The sequence below is a fragment of the Trematosphaeria pertusa genome (genome assembly GCF_010094035.1).
Source record: "Trematosphaeria pertusa strain CBS 122368 unplaced genomic scaffold BU26scaffold_20, whole genome shotgun sequence".
NCBI classification, from domain to species: Eukaryota; Fungi; Ascomycota; class Dothideomycetes; order Pleosporales; family Trematosphaeriaceae; genus Trematosphaeria; species Trematosphaeria pertusa.
Genome location: NW_022987231.1, coordinates 746,017 through 769,067, shown reverse-complemented (window position 1 = coordinate 769,067; position 23,051 = coordinate 746,017). Strand labels below are relative to the sequence as shown.

Sequence of the window (23,051 nt, the reverse complement as noted above, 5' to 3'; positions counted from 1 at the left end):
TAATAGAAATATTAATTAGTATATTCTACTAGCAGGTTCGCTGCTCTAGATTTAAGAACTATTAGAGTAAAGAGGTATTATAGGGCTAAGGTTCTACCTCTAGATTAGCTTCGCGAAGGTTCTTCTATAGTGTTTAGATTTATTTAGCTTTTTAATTAAGAAAGAAGTAAAGAGGGGAGGTATTTAGCTACTAGTAGAGTAGCAGGTTGTTAGTTCTACTAGCAGTATAGAGAATTGTTAGCTCTGCTAGCAGGGTAGAGAATTGTCTATTTTTTATAATTTGTAAAAAGAGAAGGTTTTCGTACGTAGAAGTTCTATAGAAGTTCTTCTATACATAGAGCTCTTAATAGCTCTCTTTAGCTTAGTACTAGTATCTTTCTACTACTAACTAGATCTGCTAGTAGTCTTATATAGCGCTAAGGGGTAAGCGATTAATTAGTACGTTAATAGATTCTTAGAGTAAGCAACTAGGCTCTTATAGCTCTAATTCTTAGTATTAGCTATTAGTAAACGCTTCTTAACAAGGCTACTTAGTTTAGCTAGATATTATGCTACCGTCTCTAGCTAAAGAGGTATAGATCTTTAGATAATATAAGGGCTAGGTTTGCGGTCTCTACTACTATAAGCGTTCCTAAACACCTAGCTAGGTAAGTTAGCTGTAGGTAGTACTATCTCTACAAGCTATAAGAATAAGAGGTGCTAGTAGAGTAGGTTAGGTTAAATTTAGCTATCTAAAGGTAAGAAGTTAAGAAAAGGCTCTAAGAGGCTCTATATACAAAGGTGCTAAGCGCTAAGGCGCTAGGTTAGGTTACGTAATAAGATTACGTAACTCGAGGTTATGTAATCTAAGGTAAATCTCTAAACTAGACTATTATAACTATTAAGTAAATTTTAGGTAAGCTAGCTACTCTAGCTACTAAGAGGCTAGCAAGTAGCGTTATAGAAATTACGTCTACTAATACCTTTATAAAGGTACCTTCTATAGAGAATCTCTATACTATAATTAACTAGGTTATTACTACTAATTAATTAGATAAATTTCTATAGCTAGCTTAAGAAAAAGCTATTATATTAGGCTCTACCTAGAAAATAGAAGCTAGCTTACTAATATATTAGAATTAATTAATAGTCTCTACTATTAACTATCTATAAACGTATTTAATATACGCTATATATACTACTTAGATAACTACCTATCTAGAGCGCTAAAAGACTACCTAGTTACTATAAGATTAATATTACTAGCTAGATATATAAGAAGACGTTAATATATATATAGTAGTATATAAGGCTTACTAGTAAAGCTATACTCTACGTAATAAAACGCTAGGTTTTCTAAAGCTTCTATCTATTTCTAAGAGAGTATAGTAGACTATCTTTATAGATTTTAAGAGTTTTCTTTTTAATAAGAAAGAATTTAACTATATATACGTTATTATAGATTAGCTAAGTAAGTAAAGTTTCTCTCTACTCTATTATAAGAAAATTATAGCTTAATATATAGTAAAGCTATATTACTAATATATCTAGTGTATATATAGTTCTTCTAGGTCTATTATATTAGATTATAGTCTATAGTTTACCTTTACCTTTATAGATAAGCTCTACTAGCTTATAGAAATTAAGTAGAAGCTCTCTACTATATACTACTTATAAACTAATAGAAATATAAAGATTATTAATTAATACCTTAATTAGTATTTATATTTATTTATTAACTACTACTAGAATAATTAGTTAAACCTTCTACTCTATATAGACTAGGTATAAGCTATATTACTCTATAAAACTATAGAATTAATAGCGTATAAAATTAAATTTAAATACTAGCTAATATACTACTAGAATTAGAAAAAGTATATAATAAAAGTCTCTACTTTATATAAGCGTCTCTTACGCTAGAAAGCTTAGAATTTTACTAAAAAGTAATATAATACTATAAAAAAAGCTACTAAAATTATATAAAGTAATATTATAAAAGCGTAAGCTAGATAGACATTCTAAGTAAATAAAAAGCGCTAAGAACTTAATTTTACTATAGGTAACCTTGTCTATATTAAACCTTATAGCTTTTTAATAAATTAGCCTAGTATAAAGCTTAATTAATAGATATATAGCTTTTACTTAATTATTACTATAAAGAGTTACTTTTTCTAGCTCTAGCTATTTATATATATACGTATATATAATATCTTTTATACTAATTAGCTAAGAAAAGCTTTAGAGCTATTACTAGAGTAGATAGAACCTAAGTAGCTATCTATTAAAGTTAATAGTAATCTAGAATAGTATATATATAAAATTCTAGATAGCTATCTTTATTAAAATTACTTTTAATACTATACTATATAAGTTACTTATAACTCTAACTCTATCTAGTATAATACTATAGACTTTATTAATACTCTTTATAAAATAAGAAACTTTTATATAGTATATCTAGATAAGCTAGAGCTACTATTATAATTAGATACTTAGATTAAGACGTATAAAAAAGAGAAAACTCTAAAGAAGATAGTAGAGAATTTAAAATCTATAAGAGTAGAAGATATAAAAGTAATATAAAGACGCTACTAAGTAATTTAAGACTCTACTAAGCTTATAGTATTATTTAAGAAGAGAGTCTATAATAAAGCTACTCTATAAACATATAAATAAGCCTTCTAGTTTAAATCTCTATAAGCCTCTTTCTCTCTAGTAAATTTTATATTAGAGTAGAGCTCTATAGAGAATAGAGTAATTAGGTAGAAGGTAGTAGCTATAAAAGCGCTTCTAGTTTAAAACTAAGCTAAAAGAGATAGTTAAGAGTATAATATAGAAGTTTTAGAAGAAGAGAAACCTTAGAGGCGTATTTTAAAGCTTAGAGATAAGCTCTCTCTATAAGAGAGAGTAATATAATAGTCTAGTTTAGAGATTTACCTTAGTTATATAATCTTAGATTACGTAACCTTGTTACGTAACCTAGTCTAGCGTCTTAGCGCTTAGCACCTCTATATATAGAGAGCTCTTAGAGTATTCTTCTACTTCTTACCTTTAGATAGCTAAATTTAATCTAACCTACTCTACTAGCGTCTCTATTCTTATAGCTTATAGAGATAGTACTATCTATAGCTAACTTATTTAGCTAGGTATTCTAGAACGCTTATAGTAGTAAAGACTATAAAGCTAGCTTTTATAGAGCTCTCTATATATAGAAAGCTAAGTACTAAGATACTAGATAAGGTTATATAACTCTAGTAAATACTAAGCTAGACTATTATACTCTATACTAGATAGCTTTCTTCTTTATAAGAAACTTCTAGTATAGCTAATTCTATAGTATACTAAGAATCTTAATAACTATAATAGTATTCTCTATTATAGAAATTATAGTATATAAAGCGAATTTAATTATATATAGTATATTTCTAGAGTAACTCTAGAATCTATTAGTAATAATAAGATATATAAGTTAGTAACTCTATTATCTAATTATATTAAATAAACTTAATAGGTTTAATTTATAGTAGTAGGTAAATCTAGACCTATAACTATTAGATAAATTATAGAGTATTAAGACATAAGTTAATTAATTAAGAATAACGTACTTTATAAGCGAACGTGTTACACAAGCGAACGTGTTACCTTCTCTTAGCAACGAAAATTAACAAAAATTAACCTGTTTTTCTTAAATAACTAAGCGAAACCTTAATATTTTTCTATAAAAATTTATATATATATTCTCTATAGTATATTACACCTTATAGTAAAGTTGCACTAAGATATATTACGTAATTAAAAAGCTATACGTATTTAAGTAACTTTTAAGAAAAAATCTAGTTTTCTTCTAGTAAGTACTATTATATCTCTATAATAATATATAAAACTTATAGTATATAGTATTTATAACGTAATAAAGGTTTCTAGAAAACTTCTATACTGCTAGCCCTTCTAGGTATAGCGTAATAAGAGATAGAATTTTAAAAAAATCTTTCTAGAGTTTTCTTCTCTAACTATATATAGATATTAATAATCTAGCTATATAAAGTTATATATTATAAGCTTATATATATTATAAGATTTCTAGATATTTAGAAGTAATAATTTTAAGATAATTTTAGTATAGTTCTATCTTTTTCTACTATACTATAAAAAGGCTTTACTTTTAAATAACTACTTAAAGCTACTATATTATTAGTTAATAAGCTCTACATAGTTTAAGTATACTATAATTTATAAAATTACAAGTTTATATAGCTAGATTAACTATATATATATATAGTTAGAAGAGAAAACTCTAAAGAAGATATTTTTCTAACTTCTATCTCTTATTACGCTATACCTAGAAGAGCTAGCAGTATAGAAGTTTTCTAGAAACCTTTATTACGTTATAAATACTATATACTATAAGTTTTATATATTATTATAGAGATATAATAGTACTTACTAGAAGTAAACTAGATTTTTTCTTAAAAGTTACTTAAATACGTATAGCTTTTTAATTACGTAATATATCTTAGTGTAACTTTATTATAAGGTGTAATATACTATAGAGAATATATATATAAATTTTTATAGAAAAGTATTAAGGTTTCGCTTAGTTATTTAAGAAAAACAGGTTAATTTTTGCTAATTTTCGTTGCCAAGAGAAGGTGACACGTTCGCTTGTGTAACACGTTCGCTTATAAAGTACGTTACGAGAAATATAGCTATATATATACATTACTAGGTTACGTGAAGTAGTAACTATATCCGGCAACACCTTCGCACTGAACTCCACACCCGTGGACGCAGAGACAGTCGCTCTTTAATGCACTTGCATCGTCAACTCATTCTCTCATGCCTGATTGGCATTAGCGTCCTGCTGTTATTTAAATCCTCTTTCAACCATCTCTTCGTGTTTGCCACCGCCCCGGGGGCTGCAATCATGTCCAAGGTCGTTCTCAACCCTCTCACGGCAGACACCGAGTATCTACAGACCCTCTTGCAAGAAGGCAGGATCGGCAGCACTGCCCTTGTTGAGGAATACGTTGGACAAATAGCCAGGCATGATCACTATCTCCATGCAATGATTCACGTCGGGCCACTACCTTAACTGAGGTCCATTGCGGAGGCTTTGGATCTGGAACGAAAGGACGGCCACCTAAGAGGCCCTTTGCATGGCATTCCGATCATTGTCAAGGACAACATCGCTAACCATCCTGACCTTGGTATGCGGACTACCGCCGGCAGTCTAGCACTTTTCGATTCGAGGCCCACCAGAAACGCCAAAATCGTCGATATGCTTATACAAGCCGGTGCAATGGTTCTCGGCCAAGCCAATCTCAGCGTGAGTTTTCCTTTAGTGCTATGAAGCTTACAGCGTTAACCGCTCAGGAACCCTCGAACTATAGAGGCATCATGATGCTCATCGGCTGGTCCGCGGTCGGAGGACAAGCGCAGTCAGCCTATGTTCGCGGTTGCCTAGATCCCAGAGACAAAGTTGGGCACAGCGTGCGTAGACTTGTCTTCACGGTATGCTACACTGCTAACACTAGAGCAGAGTCCATCCGGATCGTCAACGGGATCTGCCGTAGCTGTGTCAGCGGGCTACGCTCCCATCTCGATAGGGACCGAGACTGACGGCTCTCTGACCTGTCCCACTGGACGAGCTGCACTCTACATCCTCAAACCAACTATCGGTCTCGTACCTCAGGCCGGAATCGTCCCTGTCTCGAAGAATTTCGATTCCGCTGGCCCGTTGACCAAGACTGTATACGACCTTGCTGTCCTTCTCGACGCCATATCAGAAAATAAGGGTGGCGAGAGCTTTACCTCGTACCTTACTGCTTCGTGGGATGGGATTTCGGTTGCAACCGTCGATCCCGAGGTCTGGAAGTTTCCCGACTGCTTCATAAAACCAGTTCCAGAAGCGACAGAACATATTATAAGCTCTCTCTCAGTAATGACATTGCCATTTAAAGCGCTTACCTTTCACAGAACCGGGAAATCTGTGATGCTTATCGGAAAATCAAGACTCTGGCTAAACACGTAGCTGATGATGTCCCTCTAATCACGAAAGATAAGATTACGCTGGGCGGAGAAGACAGTGAGATGGTGATCACACGTCTGTTACTCTCTGATCTTGCGTTGCTTGCCTCTAACAATCTTAGGTGCCGATCTGAAGGCCGAGTTGAATCACTATCTACGGGAACTTGAAGAAAGCACCTTCCGAAGTCTTCCTCAACTGATCGAGTTCAACTTCAAACATGCAGAGCGAGAGCTTCCGCCAGGTACGTTTACCCTATGACGCTACCACATAAAATTAGCTAACAGCATACACGATAGACCACGATAATCAGGACTTCCTGCTCGCTACCGAAGACCAGCACATATCAGAGGAGCAATATTGCGCACATTTTGACAACATGCCATATCGCTCACGAGACAAGGGCGTCGATTTCATACTCGAAAAACACAACGTGGACGTGATCATCGGCCCCAGTGACGACTTTCTGTCCTCCATCGCGGCATGCGCTGGTATAACTCACTGCGTTCTCTCAAGAGACCTCCAGATGCTAACGCTAGAAGGCTATCCCATCGCACAGGCGCCGCTTTCATACCTTGAATATAACGAAAGGCCGTTTGGTGTCTCTATCCTTGCCAAGGCTGGTCAGGATGCTTTACTCGTCAAGGTGCTCAGTGCGTGGGAAGCCACTTTTCCGCGACGACGATCGCCTCCGTTACTGGAAGGAGAGTAATCCTGTATTACCAAAGTTTCGAACAAATGGCTTTATAATCCCACTTCCGCGGCCCAGCACACACTACTCTATACTGACCCTTTCTCTTCCACATCTTTTCGTTTCCGTGGAAGGAAAGAACTATAGCATGACCCATCAGGGGGTTTTGGTTTGTGATATTCTCCACATATGCGAGAGCGTATTGACTTATTGGCTCGAAGTGCTTCACAATCATGGGATAGTGATAGCTCTGCTATCGGAAGACAGGAAGCGGAGGACACAGGCAGCCAGCATATCACATCGCGGGATTCACTTTCGAAAAGCGGACAAGCATAGGTGCTCTTCCTCCTTTTTCGAAGTGTGATCGTTCCGGCAAGGAAGAGGAAACATTTTGAGTTAGCATGCGTGATTTAGCAGTGTTTGGGGCACGCCTAGCTCGGAGCAACCCTACTCGAGTCGGCACATAAAAGGGAGGCGGTACGAATTTGTTTTGGTCTTCCGATCCAACGAGCGGGTCTCCCTTGCCGTGGCCTTTATGGCTATTTCGATATCCATGACAAGGGGAACATATAATTATTGGGTTGGTACTTCCGGCGACATGCTCCTAGCCTATAGTGCTTCTCTGCTTCTGGAGGCATCAAGCTCCTCCTCTTGTAATGTTTCCCGGACATTACTTGGCTATCTAGGCGACTTTGGAGACTCGAGCGAAGAGGCACACATCACATGAAGGATTAGCGCATATCGCGACGGAGACACTTCCCGACGAACATGGGCCTTTCAGTTGTGAGCTTTTGAAGGCGGAAAAGCCTAAAAGATTCGAATAGCGCCTTCGAGAAGCGTTAGCGATTCGGGAGGTATGGAGGACGCATACGCTTCCAAGCTCTTTGATAGGTATGTGAGTGTCCACCGCGGCTTTCTGGGCCAAATGAGTTCCCTTGTTGCTGTACTATTAATTATTCACCTCATCTTTGGGCCCTAAGCAAGAGAAGACCGTGCATTGTACATGCCGTCGCTTCTGACGACATAGCCACAAGCAATCACTTTTTGTTCGCCTCCAAGGTTCAACACACATCCGCTTTAGCTTTGCACATTTTGAAGGACATGCTCGTGCTGGTTAGTGCCTTGTAGTGATTGCAGTCGACGGGGAGTCGCATGATGTTTCTAGTCGCACGTTTGAGGGGAAACACACCAATCAGGTATCTCCCTCCAATCTTTGCCTTTGAGAGACGGCGAAGCATGGTCGACCGGCGTCAAGTTTGAGTAGAGCCGCGGCGGGGAAGGGGGAATGAAAGGAAGCGGGTGAGAGAGGGACGCAAGCACTCTTTTGTGGCATATTCGACCACTCAACCGTCACTCGACATCTTCGGAAAGCAGCACCCCATCGCCCTTCCGACTACCAGTTTTGATAGGCCGGAGCACTTTGTCACCCGGCATTCGCAACATGCCGTCCCCCTTGCAGGCGACTACCTCATCTCTAGTCCGAACTTCGCTGAGACAGTGAGATTGCAATAATACTCAGCGGTCACGGTGCTGCGTGTATATTTCGGCGCAGAGGTTTTCAGTCCCTGTGAGGAGATTCGGCATCGCATTTTGGTTTTCGGATACGCCGCAACCATTCAAGATTGTAGTCTCTGGCTTCAGCTTCATTCCTGCCCTGTTCATGCATTTTAGCTTTCCCGGCCCACTCTAGTCTATGTCTCCACCCCGTCCGAAGTCTTTGGACCGCGGCTAGGTCTTGCTCGAGGGCTCGTGTGTGTGTGTGGGAAGGGTTTTGGTACTCATAGCATTGGTAGAGTAGCAATTCATGGGCAAGGGAGTTCTGGATCCAAACATGTCTGAGGGGGCTTGCGTTTTGTGCAAGACCGGAAAGCTTCGTGATTAGAGTGAGAGCTTTCAAAAAGGAGAAACCGTGATATCGATGAATAGAAGGGTTGGAGAGACACGCATGCCTTTGCGAAAACGAAACCATTGCAGGTTTGGATGGCTTGTTTCCTTTCATTCTGAGGGTCGTGCCTCAAGGACATCCCCATATGACCTTGTCCTAGCGCACTTTCGTCTTTCGGACACCCGTCCGCCGGACCGGCATGGTAGAGTTTTGGAATCCATTTTGGGACTTCCATTCTTGAGTGCGGCGATATTCTCTAGATTGGCGCTCATTTGCGTCGCTGCCTTGCGTTGCTGTTTACCACTTTGGAACCCATTTGTCTCTCCATCGTACTCGGGAAAGCAAAGCAAATCCAAAACATGTTCCGTGACGATGACTGCTTGAGTGGAATCTAAAGCGGAGGAGAAGGCCAGCTCATGAATTTGATGCTGTCAAAATTTTGGCAGACATGGAACTTGCGTCCGCCATTGTCTGCCATTGTGCACATTCGGGACCGGCCAACTCATGAAAGTGAACCCGCTCGACTTTTGATTTGCGAAACAGAGAAGGGTGCCGGACCACCATGTGCGATCATGTCTTGGTTTTAGTAGCGGACATGTCGATTTATAGGCCATCCATTCGTCCCGCGGACATGAGTCGTAGACAACATGGTTTTTTAAACCTCTGTGAGAGGTTGGAGGTAAGGAGAGGAGTAGTGCCCTGTCGTGTGCGAGGAGAGGTATTTCTAGTGTTCTGTTGTTCGGTGCCGACGCCGCGGACGTCATCCCGTATTCGTCTACATAGCTTTCTTTTGACGCCTCTCGCTCACGCATCCGGATGTCTTGGCCTGATATCTATGTTTCTTGGTAAAGGCGCTGATACAATTGCGGAGATTGTGATAGAATACGCATGGTACACCTCCAGCTGCGGTGCTAAACTCCTGCGGGCGCGTGTCCCGCGATGTAGAACGCGACAGGACTCCAAGCGCCACTGCCATGTTCGAGCTGTTGTCACGTTCGGATGGTGGTTGAAGGGAACATGGCAGGAAGGACGACTCGTGAAAGGCAAAGACGTCACAAAGGAAGAAGATTTGTATGATGGAGCAGTCAGGTTCTTGCTATTGAAGACGATACACAGAACGAAAAAGACAACGGAAAAAGACAACGAAAAGCAAACTATCTATGGTGGAAAGCTTCTTCGGCACCAAAACCACCGAAAGCACTACCTTCATCCCGAGCATCCGCTTCACCGACAGGCCCAAGTGACGGCCCCCAGCAACCCGAAGGTCCCAGGGGATCTTTGGTTAAGCCGAAGCACGCTCGCAGTCAGTGCAAACTTCAGCTCATCGCCGTTCTCGTTAGCCGGGCCTCCAGGTTGTCGTGGTGACCCTCGCGAACCAGACCAAACAGAATCCACGTCGCCCAAGTGACGGCCCCCAGCAACCCGAAGGTCCCAGGGGATCTTTGATTAAGCCGAAGCACGCTGTGTGGACCTGCTGCGTCTTTGTTGGTCGGGGGGTCATGGGGAGAGCCCGGCTGTATGTGGAACCCGTGAACACCCGCTGGAAAGCAAACAATGTGTGCTAGGGGACAAGAACCTGATCTGAATGGTTGTCAGTGAAGCTGTGGTGAAGGGTGGTGAGTGGTAACTTACGCTTGAAACCAGTCCACCAGGTAGTAGCCAGCATCGAGTCGGTGAAGGTCGGTGAGTTGCCGAGTTGCTGATGGCGAGGGACGAGGTGAAGTTGGCGTCGTTGCTCAGTGAGCGTCGAGTTTGTTGACAGGCGACGTCATGTCGACGAAGGTGCTGAGTGTGGTAGGCACCGATGGAAACCGAAGACTGGGGACCGTGAGCGCTTCATCAAGAGATGAGGCAGGTGCGACTTACTGATGATGATTCGGCTGTCAAGTCACCATGATGGGTTGGTTTGATGTGACATGAAGGTGAAGGTGACTGGTGAAGTAGTGACTGAGCCAGGTCAGCAAAGGGTGACGGGGGAAAGAGGCCAACTACTTGTTGCCGAAGCAGAGTCGCGATTCTCTTATAACCTGATGGTGTCAGCCACGAGCGAAGGTGAGGGAAGAGGAAGGTACTTGAGCTGAAGTGACACGAGGTCGACTTGGTCAAGGCAGGTGAGGTGGAAAGAGAGGATGAGGGCTTGTTGTGACCATGGTGGCCGAAGAGACTTGAGCTTCGAGGTTGAAGTGGAGCGGAGTGGAAGAGAAGAGGAAGAAAGCAGCAGAGGCGGGCGGGGGGCCACTCTTATATACCCCTCTAGGGCCTTGGCGCAGTGATCTCGCGCTGGCCGACGGACGTCAGAGCTGGGTCACGGGCGCGAGGCTCAGATCACAAAAAGCTCGCTTGTCGGCGCCGGAGCCGTCTCCCGGCCAATGAGGTGGCGGCGTGAGCAGGCGGTCGCGTCACGCCGACGATAGGAGCTCGAGCGCTCGTACGATTTCGTCATGATAAGGGCGGAAGTGAGGGGCGGTGAAGGCGCGTGAGCGCTGTTGCCTGACGCTAGTGTTTCGTCTTCGGATAGCGTCGGTGTGGGAGCGGTGTGTGCCCAGGTGATGCCGTGAACTATGCCGGATTTGGCCGGATTGGTGAAGGTTGAGATGGAGGGATGGGCGCGAGGCAGTGGAGGGCGGTGCCGCTGAGAGAGTAGCTATATGCGCGAGCCCGGGCGTGAGAAATGCTTTAGAAGCTATGGAGAAGTATCTCCAAGCCGTGGTGGTGGTGGGTGGTGAGGTGAGGGCGTTGGAAGGAGCTCGGCTGGCGGCGCTCACTGGCGGACACCGAGAGCCTCACCTACAACGGTGATATCGAGCAGTTCGAGATAGCTTCTCTGTCGGAGTATAGAGCAGATATAAATCCAGTGCATGTTTCTGGGCTTATATGTGCACTGGGCGACAGGGGGAAGACGTCAGGACCTGATCGAGGTGAGATGGGTGGTGGCTGTGGTCTATCGAGAAGTGCCAACAGCAGGGACACATCAAGAGATAGAGGATAAATTCATGCTCATTATTATGGCGCTCAACTAGGCGAAGAGGAGTGGCAACGTGCTGCGAAGACTTTCAGTACGGCCAATAGCGCCGACCGCTGGCGCCTGCTGTAGGCTTTGCTATCCACCACGCCCTGTAACCATAGGTTTAGGGCTCATATTGATTGTTGCTTGGTGGTGCATGCGACCGTATAGATGCTATGCTTGCTTCAGCAGCGTCCCGTCGCGCCAGCGGGCGAGCCTAGGACCAGCGCTCGCCACGGCCTCAACGAGCTCCCTCACCACCACCGCCCCTTCCAACCGCCCTTCAGCGCAATCCTAACCCCCCACCTCTCCCACCCTCTACCCAGCACCCTCGCCACCCACGCACATCCAATCCAAACACACCCTGCCACCATCTTCATCGCTCTAAAGGGTGCCCCAAGCGCGTGGACAGCCTCCCGGATAGCATCGAGCAGGAAGTACAAGCCCACGAGCGCATACACCAACAAGCACACCCTCAGTATGATGGATATCAGGCTCGTAATCTGCGCGAACCCAGTCTCAAACTTACCCTTCTCGCTTTTGCTAGGAGGCGGGGGTGGAGCGGCACGAGCGAGCTTCTTCGGCGAGGCTGGTCGCGATGCGATCGGCGTACTGGGATGAGTGGGCGCGGGCGTTGCGTGCAGGGCAAAAGGATCGACATACGCAGTCGCTCTTGCAGCTGCAGCAAGTGCATCGTGAGTCGCAGCGGGCTTAGTGATGCGAGGACCCGCCGGCCTGAGCCAGGCCCAGCGACTGGTGAGCGGGCGCTTAGGTGGCGCCTTCTTGGGCGTCGTAGGCGCTGTCCGCGCTGGTGTGCCCGTAGTATCGTTGCTTCTGTATCCAAAGACTGTGTTTGTAGCGGCGGGTGTTGCGGAGGCGAAGCTGGGCGGCTTTGTTGGACTGGGCGAGCGCGAGCCGTCGGTCGAGGATTGCGGCGAGCGGTTGTATAGACCCCACCACGACTCTTTCTGCGGGCGGTCGGGGTCGGTGGTCCTAGGCTTGAGGCGCACTTTGATCTTCGTTGGCGTGGGCGTCGATGAGCGGGTGGATGGCGTGGAGCGCGCGGCGCCAGTATCTGCGTCCCCGTGTTGATATCGTGGGCGAGAGGAGGAGCCGACGTTTCCGAGGCCGACGGGCTTTCGTGCGATGGTGATGCCGCTCGAGTCGCTCATAGACCGCGAGCCTTGCATTCGAACGGGGTGATTGGACCGCGTCCATGCGTGCTGTGCTAGTGGCGGGCTTATTGGGAAGGCACCCGCGGGTGAGAACTGCGGCGGTGGGCTGCCCGGCAGGCTCACATGTCGCTCGAGAGGCGGAGGCTGTTCAGCGTCTGCGGTATATGCGTAGTCGTATGAAACGATTTTCGACGGCACGCGCACCCCCTCGCTATGGTTCCTTTCCCGCACCTGCTGTGCCTTCTGCTTGTACGTCCGATATGCTTCGACCTGATCTCGCGAGGGTGACGGCAACTTCGCGCTGAAGATTGGCTGATCCACCAGTACCGGCTCGCGTGTGGTCGGCATTTGAATCGCGAATGCGTCGCTCTCGAAAGCGGGTTGGGTGGCTGTGGCATCGGTGTGAATCGTGGCGGGGTCCTTTTTCCTACTCCTAGGCTCCTTCAAAATATGCAGATAGTATTCTGAGGATTGCGTACGCTCAAGAGGCTGTCGTATATGCGAGGCATTTATGATACGGTGCGGAGGAGGTCGTGGAGGCGTCTCCGAAAGTGCTAGGGCTTCTTCGATCGTTTCAGGTGTGTGATAGCTTGAGAAGGAGGCATTACTCGGCGAGAGATGGCCGGATTTAGGAGCATGAGTCTGTTCTGTGGCTAAATTCTGCGAAGAGGAGCGGCGTTTGAATAGCATGGCGTGTCTCTTGTTAGCGGGAAACGTCTGGCTCGATTCCATTGAAGTACTGCTGACAACCAGACCCGCATTGACCGCGAATGACGCCGCTCTTGGGCTGTGTGAAATAAGAAGCGTCGAAGCATGAATGATGTAGGATCATGGAGACGCATTTGAATGGATTTCGAGGTTGAGAGCGGAGCTGGAATGCGGAATGGCTGGCATGGAGATGGTTGGGCTTATGGAATGTGGCTTGACGCATGTAGCGAAGAAAAGCGAGAAAGGAACACAATATCGTATTCCACGAATGAGGAAACGAAATGGGAGTGTCGCAAAAGACGAAGGAATCGTGAATTAGTTGGAAGAAGTGGAACTCACGTAGAGGTGACGGTAGGAGCGCAAGAATGACACCATCAGCTGTGACTTTATGCCATTAAGAGGCGCTGCGCGAACGCGCGGAACGGAGCCCGGCGTCGCCATGTCGAGGACTCCTCGAGGGTATCTAGGGTGAAGGAACTTCGACGCCGGGTGGAAGTCAGAATGGCCACTGTACATAAACTCCGCCACGAGAAACCGACCCTATCCGGAACGCCGACCGGACCGAACCAAATCGGAACAAATGAAGTCTACTGCTCGCGGGCTGTTTCTATCTCGGCATACTCAGCCCAATGACCGTTAACAACCTTCTTCCATGTGCGAATAGAAGCATCGTCTCCGGTCGATACGAGCAAATCGCCTGCGCAACTGTGAGTACACGCTCCAGTAGGCGGAAAGAACGGACATACCCATTTGCGAGAATGCCACACGCCATACGGCGCCATGATGATTGGTAAGCTCGTCCACAAGCTTCGTGACCTGTCGAATGCGTCCGGGATATTGCTCGTTATCTTGAGTGTGATCCGGGGCCTTTGACGCTGCTGCTAGTCCGGCTCCAATGCCAGAAGCCGTATTCTTCCGCGACTTGCCCGGCTGTGGAGAGGAAATTGTCTCGGTAGCAGTTGAACCCGACGAGTTTCCGGCCGTGGTGGACTTGTCTGAACGAGGAGTTGACACCTCGTAGATGCGGATGGCGCCGTCCTTGCTGGCGGTTGCCAGGACATCGTGTCCTCGCATGGAGCCATTCGCCCATGCTACGTCGCGAATGATCTGTCGAGCGCCCTTCAGCTCGGCTGCCTTGAAGAAACGCTTGGTCTTGTCGGTGCGGAATATGAGAACGGTATTCATGGCCGCGACTGCTAGCGAGAGGGACTTGCGATCCAAGCCGGCCATGATGGCAGTCCAGCACGGGAGCTTCTCCTTGTGGAACACGACTTTGAATCCGACTTCTTCCTGGCGCTCCGGAGGATTGCTCGCGCACACCCAATGCTCCGCGATCAGATCCCACTCATTGAGGCTGCTCTGGTCGATGGGCTCGTAGACGGTCAGCAGGCCATCACGAGTAATCAGGGCTAGCCAGGTCTCCTGCATGATGTTCTTGAAGTCCAGGGACATGAAGGGCGCATTCGTCTGCGAGCCGAGGTTTGTGATCAATTTGAAGCGGTTTCCTGACATGGGAACCTCTGTGACATCTTCCTGCCAGAGCTTGCAGCGGCCATCTTCGCCAATGCTGCCGATCACCTCGCCCATGAAAGGCCCGTTCCACTTGACCTGGGAGATGTTAGGAGGCACGGTACGAGGCGGTCTGGTGTGGCAAATCGGGCATGCAGATGCCGGGGTGCCGGATCTGGGCTGGGCTGGGCTGAAGATTAGATAAAAGGGTGGTGCGACTCACATCGACTATCTCAGCATCGTGGGCCTTCCAGCTCTCGACAAGCGACCAGGAGTCGTCCTTCTTGTCCCAGACCTTGAGGCGGTGGTCCGAACTCGCCGTCACCATGCGCGTGCCAAAGTAATTGAAATCGACGGCCAGCACGAGGTCCTGGTGGCCGTGCGAGAAGGTCTGGAAGCGGTCCGAGGCCATTTTGCGGGCGCCGACAAAGTGCGATTCGAGGGACTTGCGCACGACGGGCTCTACGCTTGGGGCGCTGCCGTCGGCATACGGCTCTAGGATTAGCGGCGCGACGAGGTCTGCCTTCTCCAGCGCATCGTCCCAGATGACGGCGACCTGGTTCAGATGAGAAGGACGGCGGTGCGAAGCGTGCGGGCCAAACAAGCTCCGTGCTTCGTGGGTGGGTCCGGGGCTGCGCGGCGAGAGGCTGGAATCGCTGCTCGCCGCCTGGCTCGGGAGGCGCGAGGGCGTCAAGTTGCAGAGGAAAGCCGGGCGCACGAGACGACGCGTCACTTGGTCGAGCGCATCCTGGATGCGGTCGTGCTGGTGGTGCTGGGCGTGCTGGTCGGGCGCCATTCTCTTGTCAATGCGCGGCTGCTCGCTCGTCTGGGCTGGCTCCGTCGCGCGTTTCGGGCCTAGGTTGGAAGTGGACACCTGGCGGGCGTGCACCGCGTATTCGACACCGTTGTTGAACACCAGGCTGGACACCAGGCTCTGCCCATTTGCATCGCAGACGCGCGCACACAATCGCTTCCTTCGTAATATCCGGTTGCCTGCCTTCACTCGGCCAGCATGGCGGCCGCGCTCAGCTCGACGGAGGCCTATTCGCTGCTGGCGCTGTCCTTGGCGTGCTTTGGGATCCTCTCCAACACCTTCTCTCGCGCCGACGGCGAGCCGCTCGTCGCGTCGATTGCTTTCAGCGGCCTCGCGTTTGCGTCCTGCTATGCGCTCATACGGTGGCTGGGCGGTGCATTCATGCGGCGGGGGTTCAAGGGCAGAGACCTGTGCAAGCTCAGGCAGACCGAAATGTACGTGGTAGGGCCAGCTCCGACTTCCTAATTCGCAGCGGCTCACATGACGCAGCCCTGAGACCATGGGCGCCGTGTGCGCCGTGGTGTATCTCTTCACGCTAATCATGTTCATTCCGTGGCCCTTCTACAAGGACATCGTCGTTGCGACGTCCGGCGGCGGCAATCGCGATGTCATCAAAGAGCTGGAGGAGGTGGAGACGGGCAGGCTCCTCCACAGGTTCCCTCACAACAAGGTACCACGCCCCTTGCCGGAATCCGTGCCTCCCCCCTAACAAAGCCACCAGCTGGCGTCGTACCTCTCCGCCATCCTCTCGCTCCAATGCATCGCGCTGCTGGGCATTGGCGACGACCTGTTCGACATCAGATGGCGGCACAAGCTGTTCATCCCGGCCATCGCCGCTATCCCCATGCTCATCGTCTACTTTGTGGACTTTGGCGTCACTCAGATGGTTGTCCCGATCCCTCTGAGGCCTTACCTTGGGGAACTGTTCGACCTGGGTACGAGACTAAGCCATGTTTCTGTCAGACAGTGCTAATGAGCGTCCAGGCTGGCTGTACTACGTCTACATGGCCATGCTGTCCATGTTCTCTACCAACAGTATCAACATCCTGGCCGGAATCAACGGCATCGAGGTCGCCCAATCGCTGGTCATTGCGGTGCTGATAGTGGTCAACGACGTCCTGTACCTCTCACCCTTCACACCGTACCCGCACCCAGCCACTGATTCGCATCTGTTCTCCCTGTATCTCTTGCTCCCCTTCATTGGGGTGTCACTAGCCCTCCTGAAGCACAATTGGTACCCCGCTAGGGTGTTCGTTGGGGACACGTACTGCTACTTCGCAGGCATGGTCTTCGCCGTCGACGGGATTCTCGGCCACTTCAGCAAGACGCTGATCCTGCTGCTCCTTCCTCAGGGGTTCAACTTCGTCTATTCTGCGCCGCAGCTGTTCCATCTTGTACCTTGCCCCCGACATCGGCTGCCGCACTTCAATGCACGGACGGGGCTGCTAGAATGCTCGCGGGTGGAGTTCAAGAGACCACTGGCCCGACCGATAGCGGAGAGTGTCAAGCTACTGCACCGGCTTCGGCTGCTCGACGTTGAAAGCGATGAGAACGGGCAAGTGGTGTCATGCTCGAACTTTACCATCATCAACCTATGGCTGGTCTGGTTCGGGCCCATGCGGGAGGACCGCCTTGCATTAGGACTATTGGCGTTTCAGTCGGCCTTCGGGGTCCTGGGGCTGCTTATACGGCATCGCATGGCGTTGCTCATTTTCACGGCCGACAACTGGTAGGCGGGCAGCGATCAGCACATGCACCGCACCCGTGGACGATGGCACGATGCTGGGGAACCGCGCGGTACTAATACAAGATGCATGGTTTGCATCCGGACGTCACGGGACCGGCCGGCAGCTGCGCGCAAGCCGACGGTGATGTGCGTATGTGGTGCATTCCAAGGGTGTGCAGCCCAATCGGAGGGAGGGCAGAGGCGCTGATGTGTGAGGCGCGGCCGGCGGGGCTGGCAGCTGGCAAGCGCGCGGGGCACGAGCTGCAGCCGACCGGACCCCTCAAAGCAGGGCCGGACGTCATACCGGGGTACGAGATGGCGCGCTTTCACCTGGGCCACACCCCCCGGCAGCGCGGCCTCTAGCTGCATCCATGGATTGCCTGCGAGATTAGGCACCGCTATCACAGTACTGTACGGTCACAGTACGGCGTCGGTACCTGGGCAGCGGCCTCCCAGGCCCTTAGCCGAGACAGGCCGTGTCATCAGAAGCCCGCCCATTCGCGACTGCCCCATCGCTCCGATCTCGGGCCTGAGCTTTTGTTCCTCTATCGCCGCCAGCTCGCTATTTGAATGCCACCACCTCCTCACTGTCCGCCGCAGCCTTCCGAATTTGAAATTTCTCTTCTCTTGTCTGCCTGCACTGCTTTGCACCCCCCCCGTCACATCTCCTCCCAATTGACCCACTCGTGCTACGCAACCCCCAGATAGCCGCAATGCCGTCTGCCGTGAAACCCCCACAGACCCTGTACGACAAGGTCTTCGAGGACCACATTGTCGACGAGAAGGAAGACGGCACAATCCTGCTCTATATCGGTGTGTTTGCTGTAGCCGCTGCCCCCGACTACCCCACTGACAGCTGCGCAGACCGACACCTTGTCCACGAAGTGACATCACCGGTAAGAAAGTTTGGGAAGGAGCACCGGGCAAGGGTAGGCGCTCACACGACACACAGCAAGCATTCGAGGGCCTCCGCAACGCAGGCCGGAAGGTGCGGAGACCGGACTGCACGCTCGCCACGGTAGATCACGTACGTTGCCGCTCTCAGATCGCGCAGTCGTCTATATGCCATACTAACCCGGCGTAGAACATCCCCACCGCGTCGCGAAAAAACCTCACCACGACCGAGAAATTCATCGAAGAGGCCGACTCGCGGACGCAATGCATGACCCTCGAGGAGAACGTCAAAGCATTCGATCTCACATACTTCGGCCTCGACGACAAGCGGCAGGGCATCGTGCACATCATCGGCCCGGAACAGGGCTTCACTCTGCCCGGCACCACGGTCGTCTGCGGCGACAGCCACACATCTACACATGGCGCATTTGGCGCGCTGGCATTTGGCATTGGCACAAGTGAGGTGGAGCACGTCCTGGCGACTCAGACCCTGATCACCCAGCGGAGTAAGAACATGAAGGTACAGGTCAACGGCGAGCTGGCGCCGGGAGTCAGCAGCAAGGACATCATCCTCCACGTCATCGGAGTCATCGGAACGGCTGGAGGCACTGGGAGTGTTATCGAATTCTGCGGATCGGCTATCCGCGGTCTGAGCATGGAGGCCCGCATGTCGATATGCAACATGTCGATCGAGGCTGGCGCAAGAGCGGGGATGATTGCGCCAGACCTGACCACCATCGAATACCTTAAGGGCCGGCCACTAGCGCCCAAGGTCGACAGCCCGGAGTGGAAAAAGGCCGTAAGCTACTGGATGAGCCTGAATTCGGATGCAGATGCCAAGTGGGACCATGAGATTTACATTGACTGCAAGGATATCGCGCCCACTGTCTCTTGGGGCACTTCGCCTCAGGATGTTGTTCCGATTACCGGAGTGGTCCCTGGTCCTGACGACTTCCAGGACGAGGTCAAAAAGGACGCTTGCAAACGTGCGCTGAAGTACATGGGGCTGACTGCCGGTACGCCGATGCAGGAGATCCCGCTCGACAAGATCTTCATTGGGTCTTGCACAAATGCACGTATCGAGGACCTGCGAGCGGCTGCACGGATAGTCGACGGCAAGAAAGTCGCGCCGAATGTCAAGCGCGCCATGATTGTTCCTGGCTCTGGCCTCGTCAAGCAGCAAGCAGAAGCCGAAGGCCTCGACAAGATCTTCACGGACGCTGGCTTCGAGTGGAGAGAGGCTGGTTGCTCGATGTGCCTTGGCATGAACCCCGATATCCTCTCGCCTGGTGAACGATGCGCCTCGACTTCAAACCGCAACTTTGAAGGCCGACAGGGTGCTGGTGGCCGTACCCACCTCGTTTCACCGGTTATGGCCGCTGCCGCTGCTATCGTTGGCAACCTCGCTGATGTCCGGAAACTGGCGCCTCCTTCAATGGCTGCGGCTAAAGGATCACCAAAGGTCGAGCTCGATGCTCATATGGAGGATATCGGTAGCGATGAGGATCTCGACCGCATCATGGACGCGCCCGCCGACCCTGTCTCGCACCCGTCGGCATCCTCATCATCAGTAGGCGCTTCCGCCGGCATGCCCAAATTCGAGACTCTACGCGGCTATGCCGCCCCCATGGACATCGCCAACATCGACACCGACGCCATCATCCCGAAGCAATTCCTTAAAACAATTAAGCGCTCTGGCCTCGGCTCCGCCCTCTTCCACGCCTGGCGCTACGAGCCCGGCAGCATCACCGAAAACCCCGACTTCATCCTGAACAAGGCCCCCTACCGCGACTCCAAGATCCTCGTCTGCACAGGCCCCAACTTTGGCTGCGGCTCGTCGCGCGAACACGCCCCGTGGGCCCTCCTCGACTTCGGCATAAAATGCATCATTGCGCCTTCCTACGGCGACATCTTCTTCAACAACACGTTCAAGAACGGGATGCTGCCTATCCGCATCGACTCGCAGCCGGATCTCGAGCGTATCGCTGCTGTTGCCAAGGCAGGTAAGGGAATCGAAGTCGATTTGCCGAACCAGGTTATTCGCGATGCAGAGGGGAACGAGCTAGCGAAGTTTGAGGTCGAGCAGTTCAGGAAGCATTGTCTTGTAAATGGGCTGGATGACATTGAGCTGACGATGGGGAGCGTGGATAAGATTGAGAGGCATGAGGGCAAGAGGACTCGGGAGTGGCCGTGGCTGGATGGGAGCGGGTATCTGGCGAGGCATAGGAAGGGCCCGGTGAAGGTGGAGGCGGCGGCTGTGCCGAAGACGAATAGGGGCGAGGTGCTGAAGGAGCCGCTGGAGTGGTAGGACATGTGGCAGCAAGACAAGGCAACTCCTGATGGCAGGAGGTGATGGAAAAGTTATGTACGGTTTCATTGATGATGCGGACATGAGTTATGATCTGGAATGTACATCTGCGGAACAGAACCCCTTTCTCCTTTCATGCTACGATATCGAGCTTCGGCGCTAATGGATACGTTGATCTACTTTCATCCTACTCTCTTCTGCATTTGTTCTAATACATGCGGATATAACTCCTAAAGCTGTGAACATGAACGCCGATTCTCGGAGGTATAACAATCCAAGCCGACCGAACCGAGCCAAACCGAACCGCGCTATGCAGCCTACAAACGCCAGACACCATCCCATCCGCCTTCCCAATCTACACACTGCGAACATCGGCAGCTCTCTACCTCCCCGCCTGCTGCCCGGCCATTCCCGGGCCCTCCTTAGTCCAACCCCCCCTCCTCATCCCCTCCTCAATGCGCCCCCAAATCCTCTCCACCACCTCCCTATCCCTCCACCTCCCCTTCTCACTGCCCGTCCACTTATCCACCTTGACACTCATAACGCCGCGTCCCCAATTCTTCACGTTCTCCGGCTCATTCTCCCCTTCCCAGCCTACATACACGCCGGGGTAGTGGGTGAACAGCTCCACGGGGTTCGGGTACTTGTACGATTTGAACTGCCAGGGCTGGCCGGTGGTGAAGATGGCGACGACGCGCGACCAGTAGGGCGGCTTGAAGAGCGAGGTGGAGTCGACGAGGATGAAGCGCAGGGGCGAGGAGGATATGGAGGGCAGGAGGCGTTGGAGTTGGAGGAGGTTGCTGGTTTGCGTGTCGGTGGCGTTGGGCGGAATGAAGAGGCCGTCGCTGAGGAAGGATTTTATGTTCGACATGCGGAGGAGGGAGGATGCGGATGGAGAGAGCAGGATGATGGGTTGTTCGAGGCGGCGGGAGGAGGGCTTCTTTTGGAGGCCGGAGACGAGCGGGGGGTGGGGTGCGGGAGCGGGTTCTTTTGTGGAGGGGGGGCGCGAGCGCAGGAAGGTCGCGGCCGTTTTGCGGTAGATGGAGAAGTCCTGTCGAGCTTTTGTTAGCACATGCTTGCTCATCTTGCCTCATACATAGTTAGAGGACGTAGACATACGATAGGTTTCGTCCCCCTCAACACACTATTATGATCCCCCATCCTCCTCTCCCCATCATAAATCTGCAACAGCCTCGCATCCACCATCTTCTGGCCCCCGCCCACACCAGCCGTCTTCTGCATGGGCACGCCCTTCCCGCCCGCAATCGCCGCGGCATCGCCGGCCGCCGCGCTCGCCGCATCCGCGCCCTCCAGTGGCGCAATACTCTCGCTACTCTCCGTCTCGCCGCTCAGCCAAGCAATCAGCTCGATCTTCTGCGCGAAGTTCAAGTTCTGCACGCTGCCGCCCGCGCCGCTCGGCAGCTCCTCGTTCAGGTGCTGGACCGCGGCGAAGTACTCGGTGACCTGGGCGTCTTTGTTCAGCCAAGCGAAGTAGATGCTGCGCAGGTCGATGGGCTTGTCGTCGGGGGCGAAGCGCGTGGGCGTCTTGATGTCGAAGGATTGGTGGTGCGCGCCATGGTTGAATTGGATGTGTGTTGCGTGCGCGATGTCGTCGACGGTGTCGCTGGGGGCGGAGGGCGTGGGCGTCGTGGTGAGGATGGGGGTGTTGGAGTCGCGTATGCTGAGGCGGAGGTTGTAGAGCGGGTCTTCGAGCTCGGCGGAGGTCGCCATGGTGGATTTGAGGGCGAGGAGAGCAAGGTTTGGAGCGTGGAGCGGGTGGGCTTTGCGATGGGGTTGGAGGTGTGGTTGATAGGCTCAACTTTTCGGTGGAGAGCGCGCCAAGACTGGGGACGTGCCTGGTCTTCATCCACCACGCATTTCACGTGCCATGGAGATATTGGTTCCATGCCGTGTTGTTCGGCTTCGCCAACCCAATGGTCTGGAGATGCGAGCGGAAAGCACGATGTGGATCGTCACCGTCGCCGGTGTCGGCGCCGCCGCTGTGAAGGCAGCATGAGAGAGTCCCAGCTCGGATAGCGATGGATCTCGAACCGCTGTCAATGGGAAGCTCAATGGAATCGGATTCACGAGGAGGATGCACAACCAAAAGCCCTTTCATTTCTTTCTCTTCGCGCTTCTATTTTTGTCACCGCATCCACTTGGATGTCCCGACTTCATCTTCTTGCCGAAAACTTCATCTCCATTAGTCTAGTCCGCTCAGGGGATTGGGTCAGCATGGGCGAATATCTTCTCCGACCTGCGTCGTGGTGGCTGTTTGTGCGTCACGAACATCGCGCTGCCCAGACTCCAAGACTGCGGCTGAGCGTCAA

At 50.3% G+C, this 23,051-nt stretch overlaps 7 protein-coding genes across 7 annotated transcripts; 4 read left to right on the top strand and 3 right to left on the bottom strand.

Moving 5' to 3' along the window:
* Positions 1-4,768: 4,768 nt before the first annotated feature.
* On the top strand, positions 4,769-6,719 carry BU26DRAFT_544081 (amidase signature enzyme; the record flags this gene model as incomplete). The annotated part of the gene is made up of 7 exons (XM_033831719.1): positions 4,769-5,308; positions 5,356-5,472; positions 5,522-5,920; positions 5,959-6,085; positions 6,132-6,251; positions 6,307-6,498; positions 6,550-6,719. The coding sequence occupies exons 1-7, from the start codon at positions 5,192-5,194 to the stop codon at positions 6,717-6,719; spliced, it is 1,242 nt and encodes a 413-aa protein (XP_033677492.1). The 5' UTR covers positions 4,769-5,191.
* A 2,426-nt stretch (positions 6,720-9,145) lies between these two features.
* BU26DRAFT_584786 (uncharacterized protein) lies at positions 9,146-10,438 on the top strand (the record flags this gene model as incomplete). The annotated part of the gene is made up of 1 exon (XM_033834613.1): positions 9,146-10,438. The coding sequence occupies one exon, from the start codon at positions 9,146-9,148 to the stop codon at positions 9,989-9,991; it is 846 nt and encodes a 281-aa protein (XP_033677491.1). The 3' UTR covers positions 9,992-10,438.
* A 1,403-nt stretch (positions 10,439-11,841) lies between these two features.
* BU26DRAFT_438862 (uncharacterized protein) lies at positions 11,842-13,452 on the bottom strand (the record flags this gene model as incomplete). The annotated part of the gene is made up of 1 exon (XM_033824311.1): positions 11,842-13,452. The coding sequence occupies one exon, from the start codon at positions 13,450-13,452 to the stop codon at positions 11,842-11,844; it is 1,611 nt and encodes a 536-aa protein (XP_033677490.1).
* A 605-nt stretch (positions 13,453-14,057) lies between these two features.
* Positions 14,058-15,775, bottom strand: BU26DRAFT_438660 (WD40 repeat-like protein; the record flags this gene model as incomplete). The annotated part of the gene is made up of 3 exons (XM_033824298.1): positions 14,058-14,167; positions 14,217-15,078; positions 15,203-15,775. The coding sequence occupies 3 exons, from the start codon at positions 15,773-15,775 to the stop codon at positions 14,058-14,060; spliced, it is 1,545 nt and encodes a 514-aa protein (XP_033677489.1).
* A 216-nt stretch (positions 15,776-15,991) lies between these two features.
* On the top strand, positions 15,992-17,526 carry BU26DRAFT_439141 (N-acetylglucosaminephosphotransferas-like protein; the record flags this gene model as incomplete). The annotated part of the gene is made up of 4 exons (XM_033824330.1): positions 15,992-16,227; positions 16,283-16,463; positions 16,515-16,728; positions 16,778-17,526. 4 exons carry the CDS (start codon positions 15,992-15,994, stop codon positions 17,524-17,526), a joined length of 1,380 nt encoding a protein of 459 aa, XP_033677488.1.
* A 534-nt stretch (positions 17,527-18,060) lies between these two features.
* BU26DRAFT_161767 (uncharacterized protein) lies at positions 18,061-20,843 on the top strand. Its single transcript, XM_033820148.1, has 4 exons — positions 18,061-18,332; positions 18,384-18,415; positions 18,472-18,546; positions 18,604-20,843. Exons 1-4 carry the CDS (start codon positions 18,233-18,235, stop codon positions 20,719-20,721), a joined length of 2,325 nt encoding a protein of 774 aa, XP_033677487.1. The 5' UTR covers positions 18,061-18,232; the 3' UTR covers positions 20,722-20,843.
* On the bottom strand, positions 20,814-22,530 carry BU26DRAFT_495070 (CDC73-domain-containing protein). Its single transcript, XM_033826207.1, has 2 exons — positions 21,841-22,530; positions 20,814-21,772 (listed from the first exon to the last, which is right to left on the bottom strand). The coding sequence occupies exons 1-2, from the start codon at positions 22,450-22,452 to the stop codon at positions 21,104-21,106; spliced, it is 1,281 nt and encodes a 426-aa protein (XP_033677486.1). The 5' UTR covers positions 22,453-22,530; the 3' UTR covers positions 20,814-21,103.
* Positions 22,531-23,051: the final 521 nt, after the last annotated feature.

Bases quoted from the DNA above. Each gene is read 5' to 3' on its own strand.
- BU26DRAFT_161767 (XM_033820148.1), top strand. From the start codon at position 18,233: ATGCCGTCTGCCGTGAAACCCCCACAGACCCTGTACGACAAGGTCTTC. The intron at 18,333-18,383 runs GTGTGTTTGCTG...ACAGCTGCGCAG, and splicing joins CACAATCCTGCTCTATATCG to ACCGACACCTTGTCCACGAA. The intron at 18,416-18,471 runs GTAAGAAAGTTT...CACGACACACAG, and splicing joins TCCACGAAGTGACATCACCG to CAAGCATTCGAGGGCCTCCG.
- BU26DRAFT_495070 (XM_033826207.1), bottom strand. From the start codon at position 22,452: ATGGCGACCTCCGCCGAGCTCGAAGACCCGCTCTACAACCTCCGCCTC. The intron at 21,773-21,840 runs GTATGTCTACGT...AAAGCTCGACAG, and splicing joins TGAGGGGGACGAAACCTATC to GACTTCTCCATCTACCGCAA.